At 33.1% G+C, this 21,417-nt stretch overlaps 1 protein-coding gene across 2 annotated transcripts in view; it reads right to left on the reverse strand.

Moving 5' to 3' along the window:
- The window catches only part of LOC115241779 (transcription factor kayak), a 57,701-nt gene extending 37,519 nt beyond the window's left edge, over positions 1-20,182 (reverse strand). Inside the window, exons 1-3 of one of the 2 annotated variants that reach the window (XM_029817717.1) lie at positions 19,902-20,182; positions 18,208-18,274; positions 2,114-2,259 (exon numbers count right to left, since the gene is read on the reverse strand). In XM_029817717.1, the coding sequence (XP_029673577.1) occupies positions 2,114-2,259; positions 18,208-18,274; positions 19,902-19,928 (240 nt within the window). In that variant the 5' untranslated portion in view covers positions 19,929-20,182. The remainder of the gene's footprint in view (positions 1-2,113; positions 2,260-18,207; positions 18,275-19,901) is intronic. The other variant, XM_029817722.1, reaches the window with a different exon arrangement.
- Between the last annotated feature and the right edge of the window lie 1,235 nt (positions 20,183-21,417).

Below are 21,417 nucleotides of genomic sequence, written 5' to 3' on the forward strand. Positions count from 1 at the left end.
TGATTGTAGTTCGCTCCATAGGTTTTGAAATAAACCAGTTAATAACCAATTTCAAATATACTGAAAAGTGTTTTTTCGGCTATTGACGGTTATTCGAAAACCTATGGAACAAACTACAATAAATTTGATCTCATATGAAAGATAATTTAATTTTCTACAACTTTTGTTTCGGTACTTTTTGTTAAAAAACGCGTACTTTCCCTGATATTTGTAAAAATGTAAAAAATAACCGTGATTTTAGAAGTTTTCAAGCGCTAACTTTTTAAGGAAGCATTTTTCGACCCATGTTTATAGGAAACTTTTTGTTCGGAATTAAATTATCTTTCAAATGAGATCGAAATGATTGTAGTTCGCACCATAGGTTTTGAAATAAACTAGTTTATAACCAATTTCAAATGTACAGAAAAGTGTTTTTTGGACTATTGACGGTTATTCGAAAACCTATGGAACAAATTACAATAAATTTGATCTATTTTTCGACTCATGTTTATAGGAAACTTTTTGTTCGGAATTAAATTATCTTTCAAATGAAATCAAAATGATTGGAGTTCGCTCCATAGGTTTTGAAATAAACTAGTTTATAACCAATTTCAAATGTACCGAAAAATGTTTTTTCCGATATTGACGGTTATTCGAAAACCTATGGAACAAACTATTGTATAATAATTAATTGATAATAAATAAGTTGAATATAAATAACATAATAATTAATTGATTACGTTTCATAACATAACCCTGTTGCATAATAAATATTAATAAGTTATTTGATTATATATATATATATATTCGTGTTTAAATACAATATTTTAAAAGCACATATTTTTAAATCACATGAGATAATCTGTGCTGATGCACTATATAGGTCATCATCAAGTATGCAAGTGCGCTTTAATTATCGCGATCTGCATTGAAGCCATTCATCGCACTGTATGAATTGCACTATAGATGATTTCTTTCTCTTATAGATCATCCGATAAAGATATTTCATTAGTACATTTTAAACACATCTGACCTACATCACTACGGATTTGATATGCTAAGCTGCCACCTGCGCCATGACTCTCCATAAATCTTCACTGTACAAGCGACCGAGACAAACTACGTCAGCTTCCATGCTGCGCCGAAGATCTGCAGCCATCTTGGCAGCCGAATTCAAACATTCAAAGGGTAAATTACGTAGCTAAGTTAGGATCGAGAAGAGAGAAGCCGGAATTTAATTATAGATCGATTAAATTGTCAGGTCTTATTAAACATATTCTGCAAAATCCAATCTGTGAGTTTCAGTTTCCAGTTTACCGTATAAAAACAAATAAAAGCATTCTATAAAATTATATATATTTATTTTGACATACGTGTTAGCGGAACGTTTCAAGAAACATTAAATTGCTTTTTATCTCTGTAAACGAGATAAGAAAGCAATGCAATGTAATGCACTCCATTTTGTGTCTATATTTTTCTGAGTTTCATATATTAGTGAGATATCTATTGTTTACAAGAAATAAAAGTGAAGTAATATGAATTTATGTGCATTAATACATTTCAAAAATATAAATATAGATTCTATTATATTAATATATATTAATATAATATATATTATAGATATATATCTACTTAGCCATGCCAAATTTTTATTTTATTAAGAAATTTAAATTATGCTGTAATATTTGAAATATTTCTTTTTCACTCGATTTATATATCTCTCTTTTATTTATTATAATTCTATCTCATTCGATATATATATATATTTTTTTTTTGTTGCAATTCAATTTTGCACAATAGAAATTATTTATAATTCGCGAAAATTAGAACAGAGGAAAGTATAAATCACGCACGCGAGTCTATCTTTTCTTCCATCGAATATCGAAACTCATCCTTCCTTGAGACACTTTGGTCAGGTGCAATGGTAAAGGCGGATAGCCGCATTAAAACATTAACGCATTATTGTCACGCCGTGCGACATTACGTAACGCGAGCCGCGATGCGACGTCGATCGTTTCGTTGGAATTCAACGCTACGTAATCGCGACGATACAATCGAGCAGCATCGCATTTGCATCGACGCGAAAGGAAAGACACATGCATATACAACGGCACATTCCTCGCTCGGTACTTACGTTATTGGGCAGCACGGCCGCATTTGCGATGCTGGAGAGAAAATCATGGCTGACGCGGGAGCTCTGCGAGGTCCCGCTGTCGCTGGACACGCTGGAGCTGTCGTAAAGCACATCGGAAACGTCCAGTTTCATCTTGCCGTTCACTTCTGCGAATCCGCGTCAAAACCGAGAATCAGAGTACGTTGCGTTTATAACCTCTCTATGCTCTCTTACGACAGAGATGCGGAGAGTAGCGTAGTCTGAGAGAGAGAGAGAGAATGAGGTAAAACGAACGCGAAGATCTTGCGCCGGATCTTAACGAATGTACGTGGAACTCGAAGACGGCACGCACGTATTGCAGGTCCCTTTGCTCGAAACTGTGTAAAACTGCACCCGATGACTCATACCGTGGGGGAATACCTCGCGCGCGCGTTCGGTAATCCGCGTTCGAACAGCGGAGAGAGTCGAGGCTGCTCGAGGTCTCTCGAGCGCGGATGACGTCATGGGCTATTCCCAGTCGGCCAATCACTGTCGAGCGCGACAGTACCGTGCCATAATGTTCGATAACGAGGCGCTATCTACGCACGCGGCGCCCGGATTGTTATTAAAACGCGTTTTAATCACTTCTTATCTCCGTTCCTTAGTCTATGTAATTATTCACGGCTCCATATTTTAATTACATTAAAGTCTACATATAAGGATATTAATGACATACGACACGGTTGCCTTTGAACGTCATGTAATACATCAATTGAATAAAGATGAAAAATTGATTATTCATATAAGAATTTGATTTTGTTGTGAATTTTCTCTTTTTAAAAAAGAGTTTGTATAAAATATTAAATATATTTCATATCCACGTTTATCTTTCTCTTTGTTAATTGTAAAAAATTTCATATATAAACATATCGAATAAATATATTAAAAATAAAATTCGAACTACTGAACCGTATTTCTAACTTGACGTCTCTGTCGAATACCTAAAGATGAAAGTTGCGCATCGCTTTGTATCGGTATGACGATGACCAAGCAGGCGTTCTATATTTTTTTCGGAACAGGTTGGATTCCAAGAAATCTTTATATCTCGCGTTAATACTTTATTACTTTCTCCAATCATCTTCCGCGATCTCTAGTATCTTGATCTTTTTTTAGAAAGATAGAGAGATAATAAAAACAATAGATTTTAATTTTGAAAATAAAAAATAAAGATAATAAAAAATATTTTCTTATTAATATTTCTTACGAATGCATTGAATACTCAATCAATCAGTTCTATCAGAGTTGTGTCATTTCACACAAGATAATCTTATACTCTCAGCATTCCCGCGAAGGACGCATTAAGAGGTCGTACACGTGAACGTCTTGATTTATTCGCGTGAGCCAACATTGCATCGGCCTTCCTTTTTGCAAATAAAAATAATGCCACGTGTTTGTTCGATGTTTACTAAATCAAAGGAACGGCGCGTGATCGCGTCTCAAGATAGATTGACTAGAAGTGACAGATTTTATTAGAGAATATGAACTATATGAACTATGCGATTAGATCCATTACATTTAATAAAGCAATAATAATTAGGTAATATTGCAATTATTTAGATATTGGCATTATTACATTTCTTCCCGTTCTTATCAATACAAAATATAATTGTTATGTAATGATTTATTAACGCATCTCTCTCTTTCTTTCACACACACATATATTTAATTTTTTGCGATAAAAAATAGAGTATTTTACTTGAATTTCGTCGACGCTTGACTGAAAATGACGGATAGTTCGCACTTGTGAGCTTCGAATGGATTGAAAAGAATTTCTAGCTAACGGTTAAAACCGGTAACGCATCGGCGAAAATCTCGAGCGAGATTCCAAGAATGGCGGCGCGTTTCCGAGAATCACGGATGAGTCACTCAGTGGTCGCGTGGGCGCGAGCGTTGCGAATGGGGTAGCCGGAACATATCGAACTAGATGCGTGACTCACCGATCTGATATGTGAAATATTCGTGCTCGTAACCTGCTGCCTAGACCAAGGGTGACCAACCTGTTCGCGAGCGACCGCAAACGCTAACACCCTCTAGAATGGAATAACCGTAGGCATAGGAAAAGCATAGATTGTAATCGTAAGTTTCTTCTCTTCTTCTTCTGTATGGCTGATTAGGCTTCTATACATAATTTACCTATACGCCAGTTGGTGTATTTATACTCATAAAAGCGAGCTAAAGATATATAATGCAACGAAAGAGACGGCGATATTACATTTTTTCTTTTTTTTTACCAAAAATAGAAAAATCAAACATTTCTAAAACCATCGTCCGTTAGAAAAGGATAGCAACCCAGACAGCACAAAACGTCCTCAGGATCATCCTGAATATGTCCAGGATGGTTCAGGATATTTGTAGGATGTTTTAAGATATTATTATAAATATATTTTATGAAAATTTAATATGCATACATGATTACTTTCGGTTATGTAGGCTATTTAATATAATTTAGAAATTTTAAGTATTGTAATAAGTATTAATGTCCTATAAATGTCCATTGGATAACCCCTGGATGTCTGTAGGATATCTGCCCTGTCTATTACCCAGACAGCACAAGGATGTCCTTAGGACGTCCAAAGGGCATCCAATATAATAGACAGGGCAAATATCCTACAGACATCCAGGGGTTATCCAATGGACATTTATAGGACATTAATACTTATTACAATACTGCTAGTGTACGGCTATTATTTACTCTTCCTCAGGACATCCAGAGGAGATCCGAGGATTAAAATAGGATATCCTCAGGATATCCTACATGTATGTCCTGGATGCCCTTTGGACGTCCTAAGGACATCCTTGTGCTGTCTGGGAAACTCTGTTAAATAGTATTATCCTTGTCGTTTGCGATGCAGATTGGATAGTGACAGTTTATGTTTCTCTCTTATATCTATAATCTATAATTTTTATGAAAATTTCCAGATATATGATGGCAATTTTACCAGCAAAAACTTTCGGGGAAAGGGGTCGCTCACGGTTGGTACTCATGGCGCGAGCGACAACTAGGTGACGATCCACGTATCAGGCATCGGTATGAAATTGTCGCGTAGTTCAAATTTTTCACAGGAAAAATTCTGTATCACTTCGCGCGTAACGGACATCGGGTGTATCGTGCGATGCAACAAAGGATCGTCGTGTTTCGCGTGATTTATTCGCCCCGACGACCTGTATCTTGTATCTCGCGGGTGCAGTGATTATCGGGAATGTCGTGTGAAGTGGTGAACTGTTATCGTATCGCATTAATTCGATTCGTATCCGCGAGTGAAGGAATATGGAAACGATGGAGCGAGCGAGCGAGCGGAGAATGGCAGCGGCGATACATTGGCCGGTAAGTAAAACGGCATCGCGGCAGTTAATTCGTTTTTCTATTGTAATTAGCCACGTTTTGTCGATCAATGCATATATATATGTATGAGTGTTAGATATGTGATTGTGTCGGAGGGACGCAAAGGTGGTGGGAAGGAGGGGTGGAGTCAAAAAGTATCGAGCCCCGTTAAGTAGCTCTATCTTTCTCACTCGTGCGGACATTTTTTACTTAAGATAACGGCACCAGAATAAGTGAATAAGAAGAAAATACGCGACAGACGAATAATATAGCAATAATAAAATAGTTCTTATATATATATATATATATATCATAAATTTCTAAAAAATTGGGAAGCAGAGAAGAAACAATTTTTTAGATACATCTCAATAATTTTTATAGTTAGTCTATTTTAGCACGATTAAAAATTTTATGAGTCGTGCTTTTTGTATAATTATAAATAATATTGATAAAGCAATTTATTTCCGCGTAGTCTCTCTCTCTCTCTCTCTTTCTCTCTCAAAGTCTGTAAAAAATAGAGGAACACGCTCTTAAATCACAGAAATTAAAATTTGATAATTTAATTTAATTGCTTGTCGCAGTCCAGGTGTATTTTTGGACACGATTGGTTTTAATCAGCTGAAAAATCCATCCAGCTCTGCTTGAAATAATTAGTATACACACTTACATATATATATATATTTGTTTGGTAATTCAAGCACGTAAACAGAGTACGTAATAGCCGTTTTGATAGTAACCGTGAAATGCACGAGCTTCCTTTATAGAATTGTTCGTAATTGTATTTCTCGATACCACAGATATCATATGAGCATTAAAGTAGAGGAAACGGTAGGTCGAGGAAAACGTGTAACACGTGGGATGCTAATCTACTCAAGGTCCCGTGTAATTCTGGAAAATATCTAGCGACGACTTTTAAAATAGCTATTTTTATCACAATAGATAAAAAGAATATTCTTATTTATATATATTGATATATCCACTTTTTTCAATATAAAATTTCTATATTTTTTAATGAAAAATTTCTAGCGTATAATCATTTATCGTTATTCTGTCAATCTTATTATTTTTGTATAAGTTTAAATGTTTGTTTTGTTTTTTTTTTTTTTTTTCTCGAAAGGATCAAGTTCCTCTAAAGTTATTACCTTCCAATTATCTTTATAACCCGTTAAACTTTGTTAAAACATAATCAATACATTAATATCGAATATTTTTTATATCAGTTTCCATTTTCCCCTTAACATCAAACATGTTCTCGAGAGGATCAGCAAATTCGCGCATACAAGCTATCTAAAATTAAAGTCACCTAAACAAGCAGTGGCGGGACATTATACAGTAAAGATACATCTCGTTACGGGCGCGTAATGAAACTCATGAGGCTCTGACATTCACCCGCTTAGCTTTGTACCATGATGAAATTCGAATAGAAGGCAGCTGTCATCCTTGAGCTAGCTTCTGCTTGCAGCCAAGGTCGCCCCGTCGGCTTAAGCTACCCGGTATCTCAAACGTTGGCCGATTGGAAAAAAACAGACGACGCTACGGAATGTCATTGCCGTTTAGTATATTGTACGTATATGCGTATCATCGTACGCGATCGCGAAACATATGCAAGGAACCCGCCGAGAGGGAGGGAGGGAGTCAGCTGCAAAAATAGAGAGCGCGAACGCGCGCCACTTGCGAAACATACGCGGCAATGTGCAAATTTCACTGGGAAACTCTTTGTGCATCCAAGTGTATGCTGCACTCACACACCTGCGTATTGCACTTACGCTGAAATTGCATTATCGCGATCGAATAAAAACTCCCGTTCCCCGCATGTCGAGAAATCACAACTTTAAATTAAATTTATATGCAATATAATATACTCGCTTTGAATATAATTCTCTCAAAGTTTTATTTATAATTTCTTTTAAATATTTCAATAAGAGAGGACATAAAGTAAACGAGGAAAAAGTCAAAAATATAAATTTTAAACGAAAAAAAAATTTTTTGTTTCGATTGTTTTCAGTGATTAAGAAAAAAAAATTTTATTTTATGTATAATAATTATTATAATTAAATTTATATGCAATACAATACACTCGCTCTTTCTCTCTCTTTGAATATAATTTCCAAAATATTATTTATAATTTCTTTTAGATATTTTAATGAGAGAGAACATATATAGTAAGCGAGTAAAATATCAACAATATATTTTTTAAATCTTTTTTTTTATTGTTTTTGGTGACGATTAAAACAAAAGTTATATTATTGAAAATTACCATAAATTATATATATATATATATATATTTTATTGAAGATTAATATCATAAATTTGCGCGCGTTTAGACAAAGGTTTCATGTCGAGCAATTAAAAGCTAGTCTCTATGTTCATGAATCGCCGATCGCTCGCGATCCAGATACAAAGAACTCTATATTATATGGAAATGTTTTTTTCGCGACGACAACCTCGCGTCGTCGGTGGCATAACGCACACAGACTCGCGGTGTTATCTTATCGACATTTGATTTGGATAAGAGAGTTCTGTCGCTCATACACACACGCACACAAACACCAACTGCATCTAATAATAACGAAACAGCGCAGTATGACAAAGTGAAATATAAATCAATGTCCTTTTCTTCTTTTTAATACACTCGGTGATACAAATTTAATTATCTAAGAGAATTTCTATTTTATATGTATAATAATTATTAAGAAAATTTATGCACAATATATTCGCTTTGTAAATATAATTCTCAAAATATTTATAATTTCTCGTGGGGATATTTCAATAAGATATAACATAAACGTAAACGAGTAAAACGTCATTAATATATTTTTATAATCTATTTTTTCCGATTGATTTTAGTGATAATTAAGGAATTAATTATCACGATTAATATACGTATATATATAATATTATTATTATTATATGTGTAAATTCTCTTTCTAAAATTACCATAAATTATATATATATACATTATTGAAAATTACCATAAATTATATGTATATATTATTGAAAATTACCATAAATTATATATATATATATATATATTTTATTGAAGATTAATATCATAAATTTGCGCGCGTTTAGACAAAGGTTTCATGTCGAGCAATTAAAAGCTAGTCTCTATGTTCATGAATCGCCGATCGCTCGCGATCCAGATACAAAGAACTCTATATTATATGGAAATGTTTTTTTCGCGACGACAACCTCGCGTCGTCGGTGGCATAACGCACACAGACTCGCGGTGTTATCTTATCGACATTTGATTTGGATAAGAGAGTTCTGTCGCTCATACACACACGCACACAAACACCAACTGCATCTAATAATAACGAAACAGCGCAGTATGACAAAGTGAAATATAAATCAATGTCCTTTTCTTCTTTTTAATACACTCGGTGATACAAATTTAATTATCTATGGCTATAATTTGTGTACGTATACACTTCATAAAAAAAGATTATTTTTTTCTAAATAATTAATTTAATTCAGATGTTTATTAATTTATATATCATTTATTTATTTAATATGCAAGACAATTTTGAATATCTAGACTTGTGAAGAATACAAATTGAATTATAAATAACCAAATAATTTAATTAAATAGAGAAAAATATTACTTCTCGATGAAAAATATAAACAACCGGTGCAATATGTATGTCAATGTGATTGCTTACGTAATAAATAAATATCGCTGATTGTTGCTAGTCTTTGTTTCGCAAAGTCACGTGCGTGCTCATCTCTTGCTGCGCACGATCGTTCTTAACGATTATTCCATTGGATGGAACTTATCACTTTTTTTTCTACTGTTTATGTCGATCGAGTCACGTGCCTGCTGATTTTGCAATGTTTTCTCAGACAAAGCGGGACAAAGAAGGCAGCAGAGCGATACATGCCAAGTCGTACTCTCGAGTCTCGAGCGGACTCTGCTCTCACAGCTGCGAGAGTTAACCGCATCTTACGCGGAAATTACGCGAAATGTGACTCAAGCAACACTCCTTGCCTCCGAAAACACGCACGTGTGTGTTCGGTTCATTATGCGGCGAATGCGCTAGATATAAAGCGGACCGGATAACATTACATATATATTTACGTATATAATATATTTGGAATATTTATTACTAAATTTTATTGTTGCGTCATATGATAGTATAGTAGAAAAATTGAAAAGTTTCTCAGACAATATCTCGGTATAAAAAGATTTTTGAAAAATAAATTTTAAAAATTATACTATTTGTGCAATCTCTCTTAAGAGCTGAAAAAAAGTTGCCTTGTTATTTGCATAGCAAAATGGAAAAATATATGAAGAAATCGTAATATCACATGTTATATCATATATTAAACTAATTAAATGTATATATAATATAATATAATATATTTTTATCTCATTGTGTTTAAAAAAGATCAAAACTCGAAAACCTATATGACACAGTAACGAGAACGAAAAATTGCATCAGACGGCGTAATATTATTATTCGTAAACAGTTAAAAAAAAAAAGAGCTTGCATCTCATTTCAAATTCTGCAAATTCTACGTACCATGTGTACATGTGACAGCGTTGACGAGTAGTTTAATGCGTTCATCGCTATGTATGTTTTATTAACAGTCTGCGACAAAGTCACAATTTCTCGCGTATAGATGGGAATATTAAATTATTGTCGGCAAGTATTTTACATACAATGGACCCCCCTATTGTGTGATTAGGCCCTGGGCCACACAAAGAGCCGCGGCTCCATTGTTTTCTCAGCTTCGTCTTTTCTGAATAATAAAGTAGGCCGACGAAATTTTGAACGTGTCATCTTATATTTATTAATTCTGTGATGGAACATGTTACTTGCGTTTATGGGGACGTACTTGATTCATAAACGTTGTAATATTTTATATGCAAGAGAATGCTACTTCATTTTTATCATAATTAAATAAGCAATTAGCGAGTATCGTTAAACAAATTTACATGACATTATATACTAAATTGCCAGAAGATTTCTTTTTAATTAAAAATTTATAATAATAATATAATAATATAATAAAAGTATGTATATTTGAAAATGATTATAAAATTTCAATTTTTAAAGAATTGTAAAATTAAATTTTGTAAAAAAGAAAAGGATTTATATTTTACGATAAACGACCATTTTCACTTTAAAATCACTTCAACTTAATCGAGAAAACCTTGAAAAATCTGCATTCCTTACAAACAATATCTTTGTTCTCTTTTTCCGTCGACCACTCGACAGTTCCATTGTCTTCCGCCTGCAACCTTGATGACAACTTGTTACAAACCGGGACAATATCGAGATTCGTTTTCCATTTACCGCATACATAGTAACAAAAAAGTTTCATTATTGAGAGGCATATATGGAAATAAGGTGCAGCTGCCTGATACTAATATTTGCATATATTGTTATAATAGTATTAACAGGTTTCACATAAGCGACATGGTAAACATGAGTAGTAATAAAAAAAAAAAGAGAGAAAAGGAAAAACGAGTTTTGATCTTCTATTCTAACTGTGAAAAATAAAATAATTTATCAGTATATAGTTTTAAATAAAGTTTAAAATATAGGATTTTATATTATTAATTAAGCTACGTATATATATTTTTTTTCGTTTTTTTATTTTTTTTTCATACTATGTTCCAATATGTACTAATATTGATTTTTCAATCGATATACTATTAACTTTGGTTATTGAAAAGGGGACCTACAAATTTTACTAATTGTAGCTATGATCGTATATCTTTATCTATGATAATTTTTTGAAGTTTTATTTGAGAAAGAGAAAAAAGAGAGAGAGAGAGAGGAAAGAGTATAGAGCGTAAATATACAAGTATATATATTTTAAATTGTAAAATATATAACTTCTTTTAGGATGTGTTTTATTAGTTTTGCAACTTTTTCTTTCTAATTTCGATTCTAATTTGAATAAATAAATTACATCAATAAACTAGATATATGGGAAGTGTAATCACTCACGTAATTATCACGTAAGGATGAGTAAGATTTGTTTATACGTGATGAGATAAGGCACGGTCTATTACGTTTTACATTATACTCTCTTCTTTTCTGACAACTGAGAACTATCGTCAGATGAGCGGATAAATCATCCTTTTAAATGCAAATCAAACGCGTCTTATGATAGCAGAAAAATTCATGATGCAAAGGTAATCCAATATGTTTTTATACGTGAGCACTAATTATCATAATACTTAGAAATAATAGCGGCCTTGGACTAATTAAAACGATTTGACTCGTTTGCATCTACAGGGAACCTGTACTATCGCTAATTTTAAAAAAAATTTTTCGAAATATTATACATATAATACCCCCACACACATCCCAGATATTTAATTATAAATATCTTATTTTTACCAAATTGGTTCATTTAAGTCCGTAATTGAACCTTTTGTATCTAACATGAGTTTTGTATAAAGAAATTTTGTCAAAATAACTTTTAAAAAATTATCTATCTATTTCAGAATATACATAGTCATAAAATAGTCTATAAATAATATAGAAAGTTATCTAATAAAAATTTTATAATGGATTAAAGAATACAAAAATGTGAGTCGAATAAAATTAACAATACTATTTTTTTAAAAACGCAACATTTGTTCTTACAAAAATTGTTTAAGCTGATTCGTTTATCACAAGTTGATAACTACATTCTGATTAATGCAGGATATAATTATCAACTGTAAATACTCATAATGTTACCGATATTTCACTTTATGTTTCGCATCAATTTAATTTATTATGACAATGTTTATGTTGAATTTTTGTTTCTTTCTCTTATTATAACATAAATTACTTATTATTATTTAATGTCATCATACTTAACTTTTCTATTTTCAGTAAAAATTTTTTTTCGTTTCTTTCAGCAATAAGCAATTTAAGTTTATGTATATATACATGTGTGTGTTTGATTATATTACATATATTTTATTGTAAAAAAATATATATATACGTACTTATTAGAAAATAATTTTTAAATAATTTTTAATATTAACTACAAATATTTATCAAGCAATTAATATTGATCATTATATATTTATTTATTCACAACACGAATATATCATCTGATATTTATGTCTTTCGTTTTCTTTACAGTTTTATCGACTCGTCCGTCATACGCTTCTATCGCTGTGGACAGATGTCGGCAGCGTTGCAGGCGGGCCGCTCGTCAACAATCGATGATAGTTCGTGCCGCGCGAGTCGCGAGTGGTCGCGAAGCGTCCCGTATAATCGCATTTTAACCGGTGCGTAAACGCGTTTCGGTTTTCGCTGAATTGTGTGCATCGCCAAGTGCCGCGATCGTTGTCTTCCGTGATATTTCGATCGTGTGTTACGAGTCGTGAGGTGAATTTTCGAGCCGTTGAAATCGTGAGAAATTTCGCCACACGCGGCGCGTTCCTGTCACTTTTCGCCGCTGTCCCCGTCTTCCCCCCCCCTTCCTTCCCACCCCCCTTTTCCGCCCGCTCTCCCTCATTATTCGCATCGCGCGGTGTTTCATCGTGTGTATAACCGGCTCTATGCAACCGCGTCGCGATCTTACCGCGTGATCGTCGCGGGTTTTTATCGCGTCCTCGGAGGACGAGATCCTCGGACGTACATCATATCCGCGGCTGTCTGGAAGAGTTTTGTCGTCAGGGTGTTCGCCGAAAGGCGCCGAAGCTCCCTCGGAGGAGGAGGAAGAGGAGAAGAAGGAGGTGGAGGTGGCTCGACATCGTCAAGAGGGCTCGAGAGGGCGACCAGCAGAGGATACGGCTAACCGGGCATGGCAGACCACAGCAAAATGTGAGTCTGTCTTTCTCTTCACTCTCTTTGCGTTTCTTGCTATGCATTGCGAAAGGCAAACGTTGCCGAAAGAGACATGCTAATACATGCGATTTGAATTGCATCGAAAGCTTATGGTCGCGATATCGACTACATGGGTCCTCTCTTGATTGATGCTAATGGTCGATGCCAGCACCCACACATACATTATCGTCGGTTTCGGCGCATTAATCAGTTTGAATTAATCTGCAAGTCACTCTGAAATGTTGGAAATTATGTCTCATGATTACCCTTCATATTATCTCCTTTTTTATTTTATCAAGCGTTCTATTTATGACACCATGAGATGAAAGCCTTATATTTTTAAATTAAATTTCTTTGCTGAAGTAAACTTCATTATTAATGCACTAAACTATTTTTGTTAAAATAGTTTGTTAAAATAGTTAAAATAGTTATTTTTGTTAAAATAGTTAAAACTAAAGAAGTTTCTTATAATCAACACATTTATGGGAATTTGAAACACCCTAATGTCATTTAATGGAAATATATTAAGATTCCTTATGTTTATTTAATTTTAGCTGTAGAAAGAGACGAAAATTCCCTTAAATATTGATTAAGCTTAACCGACATTGGTGAAATAGATTGTAAAATGAGCTTCCAAATTCGTAATGTGTGTGTGTTCCCTTGAGATGTATGTTATTATCCCTGACAACGAAGAAATGTCAGGGAGATAATATACAAGATATTAAAGTTGAGTTTGACAATTTTGCATCAGAGATTTAATTCTCCTACCATTATTTTTTTAATGCTTTTGATTTAATTTATCCGTGATTGGAAGAGGATACTTATTTCAGTCATTTCGATCTTTTATATAAAAATATGATATGACCGATGTTATCGAATTAATTTCGAAGAGTGAAATATTTTCTGTGTTGTGTTGAAACTTGACACTTCGCTTCGATAGCAAAGTTAAGCTGTCATCCGATTAATGAATTGACTACGTAACTATGTGATTCCACAGATGTGTAAATATATACAGATGAAATTTTGTTACATGTAATTTTATCTGACATTTTATTATATCTCAAGTAATGACGCAATCCAAAACAAAAATTGTTCGATTGAAACGATTTATCCTACTCAATAATTCTACAGAGATATAAATAACAACACTATAAAATGTGCAGCTAATGGCATATGGAACTAACAACAGTATAAAATATGCAGCTAGTATATGGAGTTAACAATATTGCGATATATCATGTTTATATTCGGAACGCGAGTATATTAATCAATACAGATTATAATTACATTAACTAGTGACAATTTATTTTTAACTACACATGTTTGTACGATGTAACGTAATGCTCTCTGCTTACGAAACTATTTCTAACTAATAAGTTTTTGCTATTCTATTCAATGAAAAATAATGAAAATTGTTAAATGAGATATTTTTTTTGGAATGGCAAGTATCGTAATAAAAATAATGCAAAGTATCAATAAAATGAAAGTAATGTCAAGTATCAATAACATTACGACTAATTAATTGAGTAAATTTTGTAGGAATTTCATGTTCGTCAGATTATTATTTCGAATTCATCGCTTATTAGAGACAAAATTAAAAAAAAAATTACTTTTGTTAATTTTAATTGACGTCATTAGAAAATGTTTTATATATATAAAAATGTCATATAAAATTACTAATCTCTCGCGCGCGGGATATTATTATTCATCATTTATCATTATAATATAATTTCATTTGTAAATTACAACGAGAATAACGCGATCGCGGATTGAAAAGCGCTTCGGATTTGTACAGGCGCCTCTTGTTGAAAGCTGGTTGGAAGCGTCTTCCGTGCAAGGATCACGGTCTTCCTACGCCCACGTAATGAGCGCGAAATTATAGGTATTTGCTCACGCAGGATCGGTTGCAAAAAGTCTGGGCCCGAGGCAATAGTGTATGATATAATAATAGATAACACACACGCACACAAAAGAAAAGTTCAAAAGAAATTGTACGTATTATTAGAAATATAAATGTTATTAACGTTCAATGCCATGATATAATACGGATTTTGAATAAACGAAATAGAGTGAGCTTTATCTAATTTTTTTTTTTTTTTCAATAGCAAAAACAAAGATAAAATTAAAGAATTCTGTATGCGTGTGTGCATACATACGTAATATGGGATTTTTACTTTATTTATTAATATAATGATGATTAACACACACATAATCGTATTTCTCTCTATTAAATTTAAAATAAACTTTAGTCATCGAATTTCCCCGGTTTACAAATTCTGTGTCATCAAAAGTTTTAGTCGTTATTCTTATTGATAATAATAAGTTATAACTTGTGGTAGTGAAAAGGGTATAATACAAATGTGTGGAAAGCACACATATCTATCTTTTGCTATGGTCATGGCGGTCATGCGCGTTTTACTAGTTCGTACGCGTGCACTTTTCCGCAGTTCGCGTATATATACGCGATAATGTAGTATCTGAAACGACATTTTGTTATGAATGTCGTTTTCTAGGTAGTTCCAGCACTTTACATTTTGCTACACATTTGCATCTTCGGTAGTGATATACGGTACCATGTTTATTGGCATACGATTTTCTGCAACGTATAATGCGTCAAATAAAAAACCGGTCTTTGCTTTTCGAGAGAAAGAAAGAGATTTTCAATATATTTGAAAAAAATTTTAATCCATTGACGACTCGATTATTTGATTATTAAGTCATTAGATTATGCGATATATTTTGTTCGTGATAATCGATAGATAGGAGTTTTCGTAGAATCCTTGTTTATATCGCGTAGACAGGTACATCATTAATTGATTTAGTTAATCAGATTTCTACTTCGCGAATTTGAAAGGAATCACAATGATCGTTAAATCTTACGATATATGTATATCGCGAATCGCATTACATATTACGCTCTGCAAGTATGGACTTTATATAGCGATCGATGTTTGGGCTAGATTTCTCGGAAGATGTATATGATACCGAGACCGAGACGATACTATATCGAAATGTATAGTATATCGGGTGTCTCACGATGAAATATTGAGAGCCAAGGGGATGTTTCGTGTTTGATTCCTGTATGTCGAACAAACTTTAGAAATTCGTCATCGCGAATATACATATACATATATAATAATCGCGTCGGAAATAACGTAATTAACAATGTAAATTATCTTATTTTATATGATCTTTCGAATATTTTTTTGTGAAGTTTTATATAATATTTTTTTAATGTACACCTTTCTATTTTCTAATTTGTTTTACTTTATAAATATATCAAAAATATACATTTGCTTAGCGAATTTTATGTTATCTATCATATCGATTTTGTTAATATACATAATTAACATTTTTCTACTTAATAATTAGCGAGATTCTGAAAACATAATTCCGAAACCACGTGTAGCCCTGGCCTATATCATTATAAGTCGTAATAATTAAATATTAAGATACTGTTTATTCTGGCATTATCTCTTTTTGTTAGTTTTCATAATTAAAAATTTTTATTTGCATACATTTATTTACACAGATGGTGCTTTATCAAAGCAGTTTCTGTTGAAGATTAAATTGTTTTTTTTTTCGCGGAATTTAGCATGTGTGTACCAGAGAAAAGATATCAAAATTGTGGATAAATTTTGCCTTTCTGTTCACGCCACTTATCTTGTACAGCTATTATATGATACCTTAATTACGGACGCCGTTGTGATTCTGCTATCGCTTATCAGTGAATTTTCAAGTATATGTACGCTACAGTTCGTCCTCTGATTACAAAGACTGATAAGTCCCAATTTAGGAAGCTATCAAAAATACACAGGGTGGATCAGTAACTCCATCTAGAACATCTCCGCTATTTTTAGAGATACAAAAATATTGTAAATTGTAATTACGAAAATTGTATGGTATCAAGAGAGCCATAATATGCTAGTAAGAATTTTTCTGTGGGTGGAGGCGTTTCAGAGATTTCAAAGTCACTTCCATTTTTTTAAACCTCCATTTTTATTAAGAATAATCTGATTCTGCTCATTTCACGGGCACGTCCTTCACTTTATCCATAGCGGAGATATTCTAAGTGGACAGAGTTACTGATTCACCCTGTATATGTTAGAACAATTAGTTGCTCAATTCGCAAAAAAAAAAAAAAGAGAAGAGAACGATGTAACAACGTAGAAAAAATTTATATATCAGATCGATGAGAGATGTGAAAAATAAGATAAATAAAATTTCTTTTTTTATGTCACATTCTGTATTTTATTTTCTGTAGAAACGAGTGATTATTGCGGGAAGAAAGTTTGCGCGAAAGAAAGTTTACATTATTTTTTGTTTGCTGTCCGTTTTTTTTTAAATCTCATTGAATAATTAGCAAAAGGAACAAAAAGATCAATTAATTCATGTACTTTATTTTGGACGGAATTTATTAAATTAGTTGTTGCCTGCATGCATTGTTGCACGCAGATGCAAAAGAATTAATATTGTTATAATGTAATAGAGATATATGATTTTGATTGCATATATACGAAATGATCTCTGTTTCATTCGCGACAATAAAATAGCGTAAGATCTAATTTCCCGTATCTAGCGTTGAAAATTGAATTCACCGAGATTATATTGTTTTTTATGGCACGCTATGAGATTGCCTAACTCGATTCCTTCGATTTATCGACATCGCAATGGATAAATAGTTTTCTATCGCGCCCACAAGCGACGCGGCGCGGATCGACATGTAGGACAAAGCGTAAGCGATTTTTCGTTACGCGGTCATTCCGCTTGATTTATGCAAGGGCAAGCCGTGTGTGCATCGCATACAGTGCATCAATGTGTATAACAGTTATTAATGCCAGGTTACTGGAACCAACCTAACGCGAGTGCGGCCGCAACGATCAAGCGGCCAACCTATCCCTTTCGAGCGATACTGGGGTTTGTCATCGCGATATATGTACCATGTGATAAAGTGATCTAGGTTACGTTACCTTCTGCCATTCGGTCTCCAGAGTAACAATCTCGTATCAAAGACTCGCCACGGCGAGAACTTCCAATCTGGGAAATTTGACGTGCTCGATAAATCGATATTGGTAAATAACATGTGTCATTGAAACATATCGCTTCTTTCAATATATAATATAAATCTTATATTGTTACATTATTATATTAATAGAATTACGTAAATTATATGTAGCGGAGAAACAGAAGTATCGGTTTTAAAGTAAAGTTTTGAAATAAAAATAATGATGTAATCCAGTTTTTTTTATTTTTTTATTTTTTTATTCTTGACACTTAATTTCTTATTTTTATTATTTTTGACTGGAAATTTTTAATAATTATTATGGAAAACATAATGATGAGTTCGTGACAAAAGACGAGTCGCGACAAAAAGAGGCCGAGAGATAAGACACGGCATGTTTTGTTTGCGGCGTTCATTAAGCTCAGGCATTCGCCGTGAAAACGATGGGGGATTTCAGTTCATTTGCTTAGATACGCGCGTGGCTGATTATGTGCAGCCGCAAAGAGCCGCACGTGTCATGTATGGGATGTGTATATGTTTTCACAGTCGGATAAGCTATCGTATCAGCTTCTCTGTAAACCAGTTCTTCTCGTTATGTAATTCTTATCGGTCGATCACGTCTGCAATGATCTGCATACGACACGAGACGAATGACATTTTATCACCGTTAATTTTCCGCAACTAACTATTAATTGTTTGCAGAAACAGTTCGATCGACGTTATATGAGATATTCTGAGCTAAACTGGATCAAGTTTATAAATTGTAAAATCTGCTTTAAATATAAAGCTATATCAAACATGTTTCAAATTATGCTAGTCCAGTAAAATAGTATCTGAAAATGGCAAAACGGATAGACAAGCCAATTTTTTGAGGGTGAGTAGAAGGTCATAGGAGATGCCCGAATTCACAAAGTTCCAACAAAATTTCCCTGTGCGTCGGCGGCCATCTTCAAAATAGGAGTAAGTTATGTTCAACCCCAAATTGACGGCATTTTTTTGGTTGTAACTTTCTTTCCTTGACAGCTATTAAAAAACTTTTTAAACAAAAGTTGTAGCAAATATTTTTTCTTACAAAACTAAAAAAAAGAAAAAGATTCGACCAATAGGAGCCGAGATATCTAAACTTACCCCTATTTTGAAGATGGCCGCCGACGCACAGGGAAATTTTGTTGGAACTTTGTGAATTCGGGCATCTCCTATGACCTTCTACTCACTCTAAAAAAATTGGCTTGTCTATCCGTTTTGTAGATATTCGGTGTTTTTGATACTATTTTACTGGACTATGCATAATTCTAGCTTTGTGCAACTCTCATTATAAACAAAACAAGATCATGCAAAACAATGTAAATAAAGATAGGTAAATTATAATTAATTGATAAAGTCTCAGTAATATCTCGATGAGCTTATTCTACTTCAGCAGATATTATATTAGCGTTATATTAATTATTTTTTAATAATTACAATTTTGGGGATTTTTCCTTATTTTTGAAATAAATACCAATGGAAAATCTTAAATCTTTCGTTAATCTGGCATCATATCATAAGAAATCATATGCGAATGTATGGTATAATTAGGTACTAATTTATTGCTAACTTGTTGATTTAATCCGAAACTTAATTTTATAAAAAACAATTAAATTAATAAAATTTTGATTTGCTTACCTCATGGTTTCCATGCCGTTGTTTCATGCGTTCCAGGCCTCTTTTTTTCTTGTCTTCAGAATTTCTTTATGGCACTCACATGCGAAAACACTTAATTTTGATCGCACGCGTATTAATCAGAATATGATTGCTCAACAATTTACATAGCATTCTTGACTTAATTACACACGATATGTATTTTATTTCATGTTGGGACGGAAGAACGCGAAAATCATAATTACACAAAGTTTACGATTCGCCTGGTACTGAAAAATGCTATTTCTGTTGCTAATGAATAATATAGCATTTTCATGACAATTTTATTCTATTTCTCATTGTAATACAATTAAATGAATGTATACTAATTAAAATTAAAGATAGATATTTGCAGAAAATGAAATATACAAGAATATTTTATCACTTTGTTCATTCACCCGATCGATTTTTGATCAAATAAATATAAATCATCGATGAGCCGAATTTATGATACGCAGTTAATAAATATTAAAATACGAGGTCAATAACGATTATACTTATTAATTAAAAGCGTTTCAATAACGCTCGAATCAATTCATTTTATACGCGATATTTTGTTAATGAGTGAGGAATTCGAAAATGACATCGACTATTTTATCCTGATACTGCGCGATACTACACGAGTTAATGATTAGTTGAAACACGATAATCACGAAAATTAATTAAACACACGAATTGATAATTGCTAATTATAATAATCGTATGTGGTATCTTCTACGATTACTTCTATATGATGTATAGTTCTTGCGATCGTACTTTCAGGGATAACAGGATGACACACGGAACGCACAATTACCTACTAATAGTATCACAATAGCGCATTATTTGATTAATTAAATGCGTTTCAATAATGTTTGAATTATTTCGTTTTAGACATCCTATATTTTATTAATAAGGGAAAAATTCGAAAACAATATCTGCAACTTTATCCTGATATTATGCAAGTTAAAACGCGATAATCACAAAAATTAATTAATCACACGAGTTGCTAATCTTTAATTGTAACACACTCGGAGAAAATAACCGCGTTTAATATCTTCTTTGAGAGATAATACGACGAAATAATACGTATTGAACACGCGACATTTCCTTCTCGCTCGGGTCTCGTCGCGCGAATGACAACAACATCATCGTATGTAAACAGTAGCGTGCTATACGACGCCCGAAATTCTTTCCGACGTACGATGTTTACATGTGAGAATCTTGTTGTCATTCACGCGACGAGACTCTAGGTAGCAGGAATTATCTCTGATCCATATGTATTATTTCGTCGTATTATTTCTCGAAGAAGATGTTAACTCGTATTACATATACGATTAATGAAACGCGTTTAATTAGTAATATATCGTAAAACACATGTGTATACTATTCATTAGTAACAAATATAGCATTATGTGAATTTGGCTGCGCGAGTTTTTAATACTGAGCGAATCGTAGCTTCGTCTGTTATTTTTACATTCTCTCGTTGCTATTAGTACGCCCGAAATCAAAATTAATGTGT

The sequence above is a fragment of the Formica exsecta genome, unplaced genomic scaffold (assembly GCF_003651465.1).
Source record: "Formica exsecta isolate Colony F162 unplaced genomic scaffold, ASM365146v1 scaffold51, whole genome shotgun sequence".
NCBI lineage: Eukaryota > Metazoa > Arthropoda > Insecta > Hymenoptera > Formicidae > Formica > Formica exsecta.